The sequence below is a fragment of the Sinocyclocheilus rhinocerous genome, unplaced genomic scaffold, assembly GCF_001515625.1.
Source record: "Sinocyclocheilus rhinocerous isolate Xijiao unplaced genomic scaffold, SAMN03320098_v1.1 scaffold549, whole genome shotgun sequence".
NCBI lineage: Eukaryota > Metazoa > Chordata > Actinopteri > Cypriniformes > Cyprinidae > Sinocyclocheilus > Sinocyclocheilus rhinocerous.
In genome coordinates, this window is record NW_015664999.1 from 198,126 (window position 1) to 212,619 (window position 14,494).

A 14,494-nucleotide genomic window follows, 5' to 3' on the forward strand; every position below is an offset into this window, starting at 1 on the left:
CGACGGCTTTCCGCCTCACTCTGCTTCATACTACGACGTTAATAAATCTTTAATACATTAGCTCATCCATGAACATGATTTCTGCCCGAGTCCCATCGGATTGCTTTGGCTGTGGGGATGAAGACGACAACTCCCATGATTCCACACTCAGTCATGGTGTCATCAAACTACGCCTTTGTTTGTTTTGAATACGTGCCCTCTAGTGGCAAAAAATTACATATTGTGCCTTTAATTTTGAAACAACTGCTAACTGGACACTGAATTAACCATCAAATGGGATCATGTCATGTGACAATTTTGCATACTACTGTTTGAAAATGCCTATTGTTTTACTTGCTATTAAAGGTTGGGTAAGCGATTTCTGGTAGCCAATGTTGACATTTGAAATCACCAAAACAAACATGCCCCTACCCCAAAAGGGTCTCGCCCCTATTTTGATAGCTCCGCCCCACACATACGTACGCAACCCAAGCAACGATTAGTTCTGTGAAACAAAGCAAAACACTGAACACTCTCTCCTCCACATCATGAGTAGTGCACGCCCCTTACTGCTGATTGGCTACAAGTTTGTTTTGCTATTCGGCCCGAATCAGTTTTCTAAAGCGTTTTTGAAAAATCGCTTACCCCACCTTTAACGAAACAGTAGCCAGTGTACAGTATATACTGTGCAGTACGCAGCAGGCTAGTATGACATTACAAAGTCGGTATGAAGTTGTGTAGACCCACCTTTGCTTTGAGCACTTCGGTGTCCATGGCATTGTTGGCCTTGAAGATCTTCTGTGCTTCTTGCTGAGGCCTTGTGAGAAGGGAATTTAACATGTTTCTCACTCAAGAGAACAGTTTGTGATGCATGTATACAGTAATTTGTCTTCTGTGTACACACAAACACTCACTGGCTGAGCTGTTTCCAGCGCTGAAAGAAGTCATGTGATGCCATCTCTGTGGGCTGGAAGAACTTGTTTATGGTAACAGGCAGCTTGAGGGTGAGATTCTGGAGAGCTCCGCCATACCTGAAACAGCACAACAATTGAGTAAATCTCAGAGCGTATGCTGACTCATGGTCATAAACCATTTAAATGAATGCATCCGTTACCTGAACTTGATGTTGAGGAGTGGTGCATCAGTGAAGTCAGTCAGACACTCAATGTTGATGACCTGCTGCACCTGAGCACCTCCTTCTATGAGAGGCTCCACTGTTTTAGACTGAACATTGAGCTGTGGGATCAGTTAAGGAGTTAAACAACAAACCAGCGTACTCTGATCATGTACATGACAAAAATCACAATGTGTGTAAGCAAGAATGATCATGAGTTTTCATGTGTGGATGTGAAGGATATGAGACTGTAGCTCTCCTGGACAGGTGACTGTAGTCGTGAAGGTTACGAACTGCACTGACGTCTTATTGCCATAGAACAGATACATCCGCCCTGTGACGAGAGACCACATACACAGGTCAAAGATGAAAAGGGGTTTAAGCATCAAAAGTTTAATACAGCGTTAAATTTAGTTTGTTTGTTTTCTCTGTGCATTAGAATGTGTCCTGTTTATTTTATGCTGAGCAAAAAATAATGACTATCATACATTTTTCCATGATTTACAGGAGACACTAAAATGTCATTCAGTGTAACAATAGTTTGTACACCAAAAAATATTTTCAGGCATGAATCATTAGATGACATTAAATAAGGATGACAGTGCATCCCCCAAAATTTTTTTGTGCATCCCCCCCAAAAAAACTTTGCCACTATCCTTCAAACCACTTGGTTTTACCCATTTGTCATCAAGATTTCTATCATTTAAAATATAATAAAATTTTGCATGATCACTTTCTTTTATATATTACAGGTCAGAATAACTATGTTGTTTTATTTTTACATATATCTGTTACACTCAATGATGATGGGACATTTCGCCCATATGTTGACATTTTATTTTCACAAAAGTTATTTTAAACATTAAAGTAGACATTTGCATTTAATATGCATCTATCTATCTATATAAGATAACTTTTGTAAATTTAATTTGATGTAGGCACTAAAATGGGACATCTTGTCTTTAACCCACATGCAATTTGAATATCAAGTAAAATATTAAAGGGGTCATATGATGCGATTTCAATTTTTCCTTTCTCTTTGGAGTGTTACAAGCTCTTGGTGCATAAAGAAGATCTGTAAAGTTGCAAACACTAAAGTCTCAAAACCAAAGAGATATTCTTTATAAAAACATCCCTTTCAGGTTTTTATAATAAAACAACAGGATAAAAATGAGCAAGAACTGTTTAAATGTGTACATTGAAACTACAGTCACTCGTAAACACTGGTTAAAATACAATAAACTTGAAGAAAAAGTCCAGAAGTCTGCTGACACTGACCTCCAGATGATGCAATTATCATTCTGCAGATGTTGTGACTCACCCAGGTTCTGGCGATATTCAGACTTTATGCCGATCTGTAGCAGCTGATTCTCAAACAGAACTCCATTGTTCTTGCAAACAAACCTGAGGGCAAGAGATAAGAGTGCGTGTGAGGCAGACAAACATGCAGGGACAGCCAGGAATGGCACTGGTTTTGTAATGGTGTGTTCACGTGTTGTCAGAAAAATCAAAAACATGAGCCAGCCACTGGGCAAACTCACATGGAAAACTCGCTACCAATTTTTTATTTATTTGATCTTTAATGATAGTTTGTGACCATTAGTAAAACAGGTAATTACCAACAGCGTTAGTAAAAGATACAATTAGTTTCTGTCCATGCTAAGGGACTCGGTTAATTAAAAAATTTAACAAGTATTAACTCAAACAGGCAAGTAAAGCCATGCAAATCAACACTGGAAGAACGACTTTGCCTTAAGGAAACAGGACCATCTGAGGAGCACGTGAATGCAGCACAAGGCACTGAGAGGAGGGTGGGTGTTGAAAGGGTGACAAGAGACAAGAGAATGTAATCTGAAGCCTAAGCACAAAAAAAAAAAACTTCAATGCTCCTGGCCACTGTTTACCATGTAGTGCCATGGTCTCCTCTCATAAATTATTAAAAACAAGTACTGGAGCTGTGAACTAGTGATTAGCGCACATTCTCCAAATATATATATGGAGCTTATGCGGGGCATCTAACAGAAGTATCCACAATGCGCAAGCAGACACAGGGTATTGTTTTCCTGGGCTAGAGATTTTGAGTGAGTGCCGACATACTGCTGACTCTGATCTTTTTTGCATTTAAATGTATTATTTGGTCACCATAATTAATGGTCATAACCGAGATTATAAGTCTGGGCTGTCTGCAGAACAGAATATAAGACAGCTTTTCCCAACATTAAATAATACATTTTCTATTCATGTAACCGTTCAAAAGTTTTAAAGATTTTTTTAATGTTTCTGAAAGAAGTCTCATATACTCACCAAGCCTGCATTTATTTGATCAAAATAAAGCAAAATATTACAATTTAAAATAACTGTTTTGTATTTTAATGTTTTAAAATGTAGTTTAAACTAGGGATGCACCGATACCATTTTTTCAGAACCGATCCGATCCCAAAAATTCTGAGTATCAGCCCATACTGATACCGATCCGATACTAGCAGTTTACTAGCACAATCTACTAAATATAGACAACTTCGTTATAAAGAAAAATAACAAATGAAAAAATATATAATCTCATATACAATCTAAACATTTAGTAAAAAAAAAAAAACATTTAGGGGAACAAATAAAAGTGAACAAGTGTAGGACTAAATCTGGTAAAATGTTACACATTGCTCTTTGTATTGTTGTAAAATACATTCATGAAAAACAAGTAAATATATTTATATATAAATATATACTATAAAATTTATTTTTTTAAAAAGACATTTCTTTTAAATGTATAGCATAGTAATGTGGCAGCAACATGATAGATATAGGACAGAAAAAGAAAGGCTATTAATAATCTTTCATTGCGCCAAAGTATAATACGAAAGGCTCCAATACAGAGAGATAGATCTGTGATCTAACAGTCACCTGGTAGAAAGTAACATGCTTCAAAAACAGCACTAAACTCCAGCAAGATAAAGTCCTTTAATGCAAAACCATTGATCTTTATCTAGAGATCAAGCATAATAATAGGAACATTGAATAATCTTGGAGAGTTTCATCGTCTTGACTGTTGTAACCTAACGCGACATGCAGTTTGAATGCTGAATGGAGGATGACTGACAGCCGCAGCGGAGAAAAGAGTTTAGGTCAACTTGAATTTAACAATATTCATCTGTACCTTACATTAAATACCGTATTGGCCCGAATATAAGATGACCCTGATTATAAGACGACCCCCCCTTTTTCCAGATGTACCGAACGTCTTCAGTACATTTGGAATAAAGTGCACGAAAACTTGGTGCTTTATAATGTTTTTGTGCCGTTCGTGGGGCTTAAAGCAGCACTATGTTACTTTTGGCGCTCTAGCGGTTAATAAACAGAACTGCACACATCCCGCGGAAGAACATTCCAACCAGAGCTACTTCTCTAAGTTTATGTGTATGGCGATTCACGCAGGTATGTGTTACTCCGCAGCGGTGACGACCCGACCAGGCTACAATAGTCCAAATATAAGTACTTATTATAAGTGTACCGTAGTGATTCGGAATAAGACAACACCGCGTGGTTTGGAAGATGAATTCATGATGTACTCACTCATTAAATACATTTTGCAAATTTTGAACACAGAAAAAGTTACATAGTGCTGCTTTAACAATAACACAGAATGGTATATGACAATATCGGATTTGGATCGGTCTCTTCTGACTGATACCCGATCCGGCAGAAAATGGAAAAATGTGTGTAATGTGTGGATCAGTGCATCCCTAGTTTAAACCTGTGACAGCATTTTCAGCAGCCATTACTCCAGTCTTTAGTGTCACTTGATCCTTCAGAAATCACTCAAATATAAGACAATTTCTTATTATCGCTGTTGAAAACATTCTTTGATGAATAGAAGGTACATAGAAGAACAGCATTTGAAACAGAAATCTTTTCTAACACTGTAAATATCTTTCGATCACTTTTGATTACTATAATAAAATTATTTCTTTAAAAAAAAAAAAATCTTACTGATCCACCCAGACCTTTAGCGTGTACTTGACACTTAAAGGGATACTCCACCCCAAAATGAAAATTTTGTCATTAATCACTTATCCCCATGTCGTTCCAAACCCGAAAAAGCTTCGTTCGTCTTCGGAACACAATTTAAGATATTGTGGATGAAAACCGGGAGGCTTGTGACTGTCCCATTCACTGCCTAGTAAATGACACTGTCAAGTAGGGGTGGGAATCGCAGGGTACCTCACGATACGATACGAATCACGATACATGGCTCACAACACGATAATATCGCGGTACATCGATTCTGCGATAATCGATATATTGCTAGACAATTCTATAATGATACATCACGGTATCTGTCTAACTATGAAAACAAAATGCCTGTGAAAAGGTTAAGTGCAAGTTTTCTCTCTTTATTCAAGTCCAAACTGTTAGCAAGCAGCACAAAAATTCTGTAAATCTAATTTAACATGCTAAGGAAATTAATCATTTTATTCTTGGACTTACTAAAAGCTTACACTTTTCTTTGTGTGTAAACCAACACATTTAACTGCGCTGATAGCTGTTCCGGGGCAGTTTTTTTATCTCTATCTCCGTTTATCTCCATAAACATATATAGAGCACTAGAGCTAATACAGTGGCTGGAAATCTGTTTATCCTTCGGTTCCTCGTGCTTCCCCATCTTCATAGAGAACGCAGTTCATGGTTGCTCAGAGCGCTTTGGAAAGAAGGTGGAAATGGCCGGCCACGATTTCCATGCATTTTTTAGATGCTGGGAGCAGGGAAATCTATATAGAGCGCCTTATTGTAGTAATATATTGTAGTAAATTGTAGTATTGTATTCAGCGCATATTCTCATACAAATATAGTATTCTCGTCGTCACTTCATAACGTTACAGTTGAACCACTGATGGCAGATGGACTATTCTGACGATGTCTTTCATACTTTTCTGGACCTTGACAGTGTAATTTACTAGGCAGTGAATGGGACAGTCACAAGCCTCCCGGTTTTTATCCAAAATATCTTAAATTGTGTTCCGAAGACGAACAAAGCTTTTACGGGTTTGGAAGGACATGGGGGTAAGTGATTAATGACAAAATTTTCATTTTGGGGTGGAGTAACCCTTTAAAAAATATATATAAACACAAAAAAAATATTGACTAGCAGTTCCCAAACTACATGCTTAAGATTAACAGGAGTATTTAAAATGTAAAAAACAAACAAAAAAAAACTTTTGCATTCTGTCTTCCAATACAACAGAAGAAGAAATAAAATGAGAAGGCTGTGGGTTGTTTGTGATGGTTGGGTGACTGAATGGAGGGAGTGAAGTGGGCGAGTGAGCTCTTACTTGTTGAGTAGTTCGTTTGACTCAGGCAGAGGAGTAGCAGGATCTTCAGAGACCACAGAAGGGGGAGTAGAGCTGAGAGACCAAAAGCGAAGGATGCAGAGAGAGGAGAGCGGCCCCAGGAGATGAAAAGAGGGGTGAGAAGTGTTAAGTGTGAAAAGGCACAGATGGTTAAAACAGATTAAAGATGTTAGAAAGTGGTGAGCCAGTAAAAAGTGCAGAGTGAAGCCAAAGTAGGTAGGAGGAGAGAAAAAGACAAAGGCAGAGGTTAGTACCGGCATTACATCTGCGGCCAGTAAAATGTTAGCAATTCATATTACCTCCACACAGCACACAAATACTCCACAGACACAAACAGAAAAGAACACATTTACACAACAACATCTATAAATAATCAAAAAGTTAAGTGTTTATATATGACTATTGACTGTCAATAAGTTTTGCTGTAACATATTGACACTGTAGTCTACCACTGGCCCCTTACTCAGAGTCACCAGGACCCTCAGCCAATAGGGAGTCAGAGCTTTCAGTGGGGGGTTCCAGATCTCTGCCATCGTCCAATGAAAAGCAAGGACGTGAGACGCACATCCGTTCACGCATACACACAAACGTGCGCGCACACACACCAAAATGAGGGAGATGGAAAAGGGAGGGAAAGAGAAAGAGAAAAAAAGAAGCAAGAAAAGAGAAAGACAGTCACATATGCAGCAAGATAAAGGACACAAGATTACACAACACAAAAAGAGGAAGACCAGAAGAACGAGTGATAGAAAGTGAAACGACAGAAGAGCAGAAAGCCTGACGGACATATATATACACAAGTTCTGAACATGTTAAAATATTAGTGCACTTCACTTCAGTTAATTAAAGCAATAAATGCACAACGGACTGAAAACAGGATGCTTATGAACTGGATCCTTATTTACCTCAGGAAGCCATCATCATTGACGCCAGCCTCTGAGAAAACATCAACCAATAAGCTGCCTGCGCTGGGAGCGGCGGCGGTAACAGGGGGACCCGTGCGGAGCCCCAGCAGATCAGCAGACGGGGACGGAGTGGACTAAAAGAAAGAGAGTGTTCATACATTGGGTTTTGGTTTAATAAAGACATGCTGAAGAGATGAACGTCTAATTAGAAATTATTTGAATCAGGATATGTGCAGTGGGTGGGTGTTTTCTTAGGGATTGTTCTGTATTTGCTGACTCCCTTCCCCATACAATGCAAACATGTGTGCATGGCTGCAACGGCTGAAGTCTGCCGCGTATTAGTCTCAGCCTCAGCCCACAGACTGCACTCAGTACATGCACTGACCATCTGATGCATATTGCCCACAAAAATTATTGAGAGCTGCTTGCTGCAGTTCCAATCTGATGAGCCAGTCTGACCAGAAATAAAGTCATGTCTACAAGGTACTGGGTTGATAAAATGAGCACTTATGAGGAAAAACTTTTATTTGGCAATGTTTGTCACACTAGATGAAAAATAGAAACAAATAGAACCATATATTGTGCTTTGTTTTTTTTGAGTAATGTCTGTGCTAATTCTATATGAGTGGGCAGAAATTTTGATCATGCCGGTCTATTGTAGTGCTATCAGCTATTACAGATAAACTTGATCCTAAAAAGCATGGAAAAAACAAAACTAAATGTGATCAATCACTTTTGAAGGGATGGTTCACCCAAAAAAGAAAATTCTGTCATAATTTTTGCTACTAGCAACTGTTTAGTTACAGACTTAATTGAGAATATCTTCTTTTGTGTTCAACAGAAGAAAGAAATTCATACAGGTTTGGAACAACACAAGGTTGAGTAAATGACAAATTTTTAGGTGAACTATCCCTTTAATATCAGACAGACCTTTTTTGTCTTAAGTGGGTGGTTCTTGACAAGCATAAGGTGCAAAGTGGACCAGACCCAATACTTTTGGCAAAAGGCTTGCTATACTCTACCAATCAAAAGTTTGGGGTCAGTAAGATTTTTTAATGTTTGGTAAGAAGTCTGTTATGCTAACCAAGGCTGCATTCATTTGATCATAAATGCAGTCAAAACCAGTATTATTGTGAAATATTACAATTTAAAATAACTTTTCTATTTTGATATATTTTAAAACATCTCATCCCTGTGATGGAAAAGCTGAATAATTCAGTCTTCAGTGTCACATGATCCTTCAGAAATCATTCTAATATGCTGATTTGCTGATCATTTTTTTCAGGATTCTTCAATGAATAGAAATTTCACAGGAAGAGCATTGATTTGAAAGAGAACTCTTTTTGTAAAATTATAAATGGTCAATTCTTGCGTCCAATGCAACCCTGACCCCCAACTTTTTAACTGTAGCGCAGATATAAAAATTTCAAAGCAGTGTTTTCCATATTTGTTTGTGTCTCTCACAGCATTAGATGCAGCAATGGCAGAGCTGTCTCCTCCTCTTTCTCCCCCTCCATTGAGTTCTCCTCCCTCTCTCTTTCCCTCCTCTAGCTCATTCACAGACACGGCTCCTGGTCCTTTCTTCTTTTTCAGCTTGGCCAGGATGGACGACTCTCTCTCTGGGAATGGAGGCATCTCCTCAAGAACTGTGGCCTACAGTTACACACAGTGACATAGATGATTATACAAATAAATGGTGAGACACAAATCAACAAAGTGTGTGAAAAAGAGTGTGGTCTCACCAGGACATCGGTGCTGGCGATGGAGGACAGTTTGAGATACTCCACAGCTCTCTGCTGCAGTTCAACATCACTGTTCCTGATCTGGCTGTCGGAGCGCAGCACTTCCTGAATGGTGCTCTTTGTCTCCGGGAACAGATTAATGAACTTAATATAGGCAGAAAGCAGAAGGGCGCGTGTGGGGACTGAACACAGGTGAAATTTAGAGTGGAGCAGGTTAAACTGAACCAAAGGACTAGTGAGATGGAAGAACAGAGGTGGGATGAATGGGAACAGTTTGATGAATTTCAGATTATAGAAAAGAACAAGTAAATAGAAAGTAAAAAAAGAAAAAGAAAAAGAGGACATCATTAGTATAGCTGTAAGATAAAAATCTGTGATGTCAGAAAACGCCGATATGAGTGGCTAAATAACTCACCTGGAACGAGGATCACCAGCAATAAGGTTACCAAACTCTCCCAGGATGTAGCCTCCAACCTTTACCATGTTCTCATGACAAGCTGGAGCCTGCAAAGCCTGTGGAAATTGAAGAAAAAAAAAAAAAAGAACAAAGAGAGTTGCATGAAGTATCGTAATGATGGCGGAAATAAATTTTCTGAATGTGTATAAGAAGTGACAATTTGAACATCTGGTGTCATTTACCTCAAAGACTGTCTTGGCTGCATATCCCTGCACATCGTCACGGTTGATGACGATCTGGATGACACGGTACCACACTTCCTCACTGACGTAATCCCCAGCAATGCGGATTAGGTTCAGAATGGTATCCACATACCAGGAGTAGTCTACTGCATATTTCTCTGCCAGGATGGCCACCTTCAGTACCTACAGACACAGTAGTCACACATTAAAACAATGACCTGTGACTGAAGAGACACGGAAGAGATGAAAAGAGATGCACCATTTCTTCTCTGATGGAGTAGTCGGCTGTCTCCAGGTAACTCAGCATCTCTGCGACAATCTGCTTGGCATTGCTGCGGTCACACATGGCGTAGAGGAGGTCAGCAGCTCTCTGACGCACACTGACATCCCTCTCAGTCTGCCAGCAGAATAAATAGAATTAAATTGTTATAAACAGTGTCCATGAATAATAAAAAGTGAATCTGCCATAAAAAAAAAAAAAAATTATTGCTGAAATCTATCCATTTACCTTCAGGGCATTGATGACTGTCTCTATGTGCGTTTTAACTGCCTCATGGGAAAACTCAGAGCTGGCAAGGGTGCACATGCTTTCCAGGGCCAAGTAGCGCAGGTTGGTCTCTCTATGCTGTAAGAACTGGCCCAGCTGGTTACATGCCCGCACAAGAAGATTCGGCTCACTGTTGAGAATCGGGCCATGAAGAGAGATTAAATACAACAGATAAATTCTAAATACAAATAAAACCATCAAAACATCATATCAAGTCATTTAAACAAAGCAATTAATTTAAACAAAACACAAGCGCAATACATTTTTATATAAATCACTCATTAACCCATACGTACAAAAATTATTCCTAAAATTAGCTGTGCGTTTTTAGTTGTTTGTAAAAAGAGAAATGGAGACAACTTGCACCTGTCATAGTGTATGATGAGAGAAATGGCTTCAAACAGGATGGCATTCTTGGCATTGGAGTGCTGAACCTTCTTGGATTTGGGTGGCTCTTGGGCTTTGTTGAGGATAGTTTCCAGACACTCTACCAGCCGTCCCTTCACGGCACCATCCTCGGGCGGTGGGTAGCACTGCAGAAGTCGCAGCAGCTTGCAGGACAACCACGGAGCAGGAACGAAGTAGTAGGTGTAGTCCTGCAGGTCAGTGGAGGCTGAAGACACAATCTGAGAATGGAAAAAAACATGAATGAATAAAAGATTAGCACACATGAATTTGGGGCTGCAAAGAACTGAACATTTCATAAAATTATTGTCAAGTGTTTTTTAGTGACAAAACATGGCAAATAAATAATAATAAAAAAAAACTATGAAAAGACCAACAACAGATTTTTGCGGAGTACAATTTTTTTTTACTTTACTTAAGTAATGCAATGCATTATAAAGAAATGTTAATCCAACCAATTTTAAATATTAATTTATGAAATATTTGTATTGTTATTTGCTATTCTTTTTACATTGAATGAACATTTTACATTTAAGTTAAATACACATCAAGTATCCATTTATTTGATCAAAAATATAGTAAAACAGTAATATTGTGAAATATTATTACCATTTAAAAACTTGTTTTCTATTTTAATATATTTTAAATGTAATCTATTCTAGTGCTGGGCGGTATACCGGTTCATACTGAATAACGGTGTTTATTTTTGTTATGATATGAATTTTTAAAATACCGCAATACCGGTGTATGTCGCTTAAACAATGTTCGGAACGTGACACTGTTTGAAAGGGGTCCCTTTTCACTGTTGCACTGTGTTGAGGGAACAGCTGTATGTGTTACTAAGCGTGAAAGTTCCGAAACTGAAGCTGTAGAACTAAAAGAACGTGATGACACAGAAGAACTCATCCACAATATCCACATTTACCGCCACAAATATCCATCAGCCCCCTGCCATCAGCTCCCGTGTCTCACACACACACACACACACACACACACACACACACGAGCGCAACTTTAGCACTAGATTTAGCAACTTTCAGACCCTTTTAAGCGGCTTTTTTTACATAGAATATTCATACTGACAAACCTAGCGACTTTTTTGGATAAACCTTAGCTATGGTTCAGTTGGAAGATTTCGCCAGTGCTGTCCCGCGTACTAGCCAATGGCGATTATATTGCCAAGGTGTGTGTAGAGGGTTGGCCCAGCACTAATCTATTCCTGTGCTTGTCGTTACTCCAGTCTTCAGTGTCACATGATCCTTCAGAAATCAGTCTAATATGCTGATTTACTGCTCAAGAAATATTTCTTATCAACTTTGTTGAACAGGAAGTTGCATGCATAAATTCATTCATAAAAAGCATTGGCATTCTCATCAATCTCACAAACCCCCAAAAGATTGCAGCCTATTCAGGAAACTCTGGTCTATAGGCTCATATAAACACGTGTGCATGCACACACACACTCACCCTGCTGAGTCGTGACACAGCAAGCGACACACAGGTCTTGAACTCATCAGGGTTTTTCTGGCTGAGACAGGTGATCAGGGAGATCGCAGCAGTGACCACACCCTGAAAAACAGAACAGAATCAGAAAGAAGCCTTTTAAAATGCAATAACCACAAAAAAATGGTTGATCTATAAATGTGTACATTTTACATACATCAACAGATATGTGTGTGAACATTATGAGGTTGTGGTTTCCTATGCGCTAGACTTACCATGTGCTGGTCATTGAGCAGGTGCACCACTCTAGAGGTCCATTCTCCCATGAGCACCAGGTCTGGGGAGGTCTTATACAAACGGAGGAGACAGAGAGCAGCTGACTGTTTCACACTGTCCATCGTGTCCCTGCCATTAGAATAGGAACTACATTAGTTATCTATAGCAACATTCGTCTGGCAAGACACTGCGTGTGAATAAGATCTTAACTAATAGATATCACCATACTTTCCCCAGCTGATTAATCACAGTAAAAATTGGATAAAGCCAGGTTCAAAATTTTCATTTTGCTGACATAAAAGCTTTTACAGAGGGGATTTTAGATATATTTTTTATCCCTCCATGAATGAGAAAATACTGTCAACAACCAGAAAAAATACATTTACACCATAGTTTTAGGAATAAAATGTGTGTGTGTATGGCAAAAATCATAATCACGATTATTTTGGTCAATATTGTAATCACGATTATTTAACACGATTATGAGTGGGTCATATGACCAAAACTTTATATAAGTGATTAATTTAAAGATAGCAATATATATCAAATATACATTTTCAGTAAATAAGGTTGCTGTGACATCTACATTTTAGATACCAGTGAAATTTCACAATTCTCAATAACACAGCAGAATACTAGGGTAACTTATATAAGTAAAAAATAAATAAAATATAACAATCCTCAAAAAGTATTGAAAAATAAACTCAGTAATACAACAAAAACAAAAAGCAAAGGTCAAATACAATAGAAAAAAGATACAAATGAAACAAACAGTGCTTTAAGTTTAAAGTATTCAGCTAACAGCCTACTACAGAAACCGAATAATCAAATATAAAATAAAACAGCATTGTCTTCACTGTAAGAATTAAACTTGCTTTGTGTCTTATTAAAGCTACAAAAGTCCTTCAGTCAAGAACCAGTAATTTTCTATTTGTATTTTGTGACACATTTTTGTGTGTATTTGACCATTTAGGAACGCACCTTAAGTTAAAAATTCACTTTACTTGTCTGTTTTGTTCCGTGTCAGAGGGCATGCACAGAACAGTGCAAGTTCTCTTTCGTGCTTTTAAAAACACGAATAAATCAAGCACGTTCCATTTTGCGAAAGTCACATTACATGATTTTACTGATTTGCACGTGAAATTGGGCTTTTATGGAGAGTGAAACTGCACCGCTGGAGAGGGGTGGAATGGGGCACAATAATCTTTTTATCTTGATTATTGTATTTTCATAATCGTTGGAAGCCGAAATTGAAATCGAAACTGTATTTCGATTAATTGCATGGCTCTAATGTGTGTGTGTGTGTATATATATTAATTAAATAATTAAATGTGTATTTTGGATGTTTTATTTACACTAGTTTAAAAGAAAACCTGTTATGGAAGCAGCATAGGACAAATGGTAACACTTTATTTTAAGGACCAATTCTCACTATTAAAGGTGGGGTAAGCGATTTCTGGTAGCCAATATTGATATTTGAAATCACCAAAACAATCACCCTACCCCAAAAGGGTCTCGCCCCTATTTTGATAGCTCCGCCCCACACATACGTACGCAACACAGGCAACGATTAGTTCTGTGAAACAAAGCAAAACCAATGTTACACCGTGTCTACACCGGACGCGAGTGGCGCGGCGTGACAAAATACTATAGAACTCATTATAATCAGTGATGCGGTCTACACCATAGATATATATATACATATCTATGGTCTACACTGGATGCGGCGCGGCACGAGACGACAAATCCCCGACAGAAAACTGCTGCTGCGTTCTATTCATGACGCATTGACACACATTTCAAATGATTTTCAACGGTCGCTTTGTCGCTTTCAGTGTACTAGACAGACTTTAGCTGTTGCGGCGCAGACACGGTGTTACTCACTTTTGTTGGTACCTTCTTTTGTTCCGCAGACGTTTTCCTCTTTTGTTTTTTTACCCGCATTCTCTATCTTTCTGTCGCTCGGCTAATATCCGTCCTGTGCACTGAACGCTCTCTCCTCCACATCATGAGTAGACATGCCCCTTACTGCTGATTGGCTGAAAGTTTGTTTTGCTAGTCGGCCCGAATCAGTTTTCTAAACCGTTTTTGAAAAATCG

General features: G+C 38.5%; 1 protein-coding gene across 6 annotated transcripts in view; it reads right to left on the reverse strand.

Moving 5' to 3' along the window:
- LOC107730730 (AP-2 complex subunit alpha-2-like) overlaps positions 1–14,494 on the reverse strand; it is a 30,016-nt gene that overhangs the window by 3,576 nt on the left and 11,946 nt on the right. For 2 of the 6 annotated variants that reach the window (XM_016541626.1, XM_016541625.1), the window contains exons 4-20: positions 12,395–12,524; positions 12,144–12,245; positions 10,638–10,897; positions 10,233–10,401; positions 9,984–10,121; positions 9,725–9,907; positions 9,501–9,598; positions 9,086–9,317; positions 8,808–8,996; positions 7,344–7,477; positions 6,902–6,964; positions 6,421–6,492; positions 2,415–2,497; positions 1,338–1,427; positions 1,094–1,217; positions 894–1,010; positions 727–796 (exon numbers count right to left, since the gene is read on the reverse strand). In XM_016541626.1, the coding sequence (XP_016397112.1) occupies positions 727–796; positions 894–1,010; positions 1,094–1,217; positions 1,338–1,427; positions 2,415–2,497; positions 6,421–6,492; positions 6,902–6,964; positions 7,344–7,477; positions 8,808–8,996; positions 9,086–9,317; positions 9,501–9,598; positions 9,725–9,907; positions 9,984–10,121; positions 10,233–10,401; positions 10,638–10,897; positions 12,144–12,245; positions 12,395–12,524 (2,254 nt within the window). The remainder of the gene's footprint in view (positions 1–726; positions 797–893; positions 1,011–1,093; positions 1,218–1,337; positions 1,428–2,414; positions 2,498–6,420; positions 6,493–6,901; positions 6,965–7,343; positions 7,478–8,807; positions 8,997–9,085; positions 9,318–9,500; positions 9,599–9,724; positions 9,908–9,983; positions 10,122–10,232; positions 10,402–10,637; positions 10,898–12,143; positions 12,246–12,394; positions 12,525–14,494) is intronic. The other 4 variants (XM_016541628.1, XM_016541627.1, XM_016541630.1 and 1 more) reach the window with 2 other exon arrangements.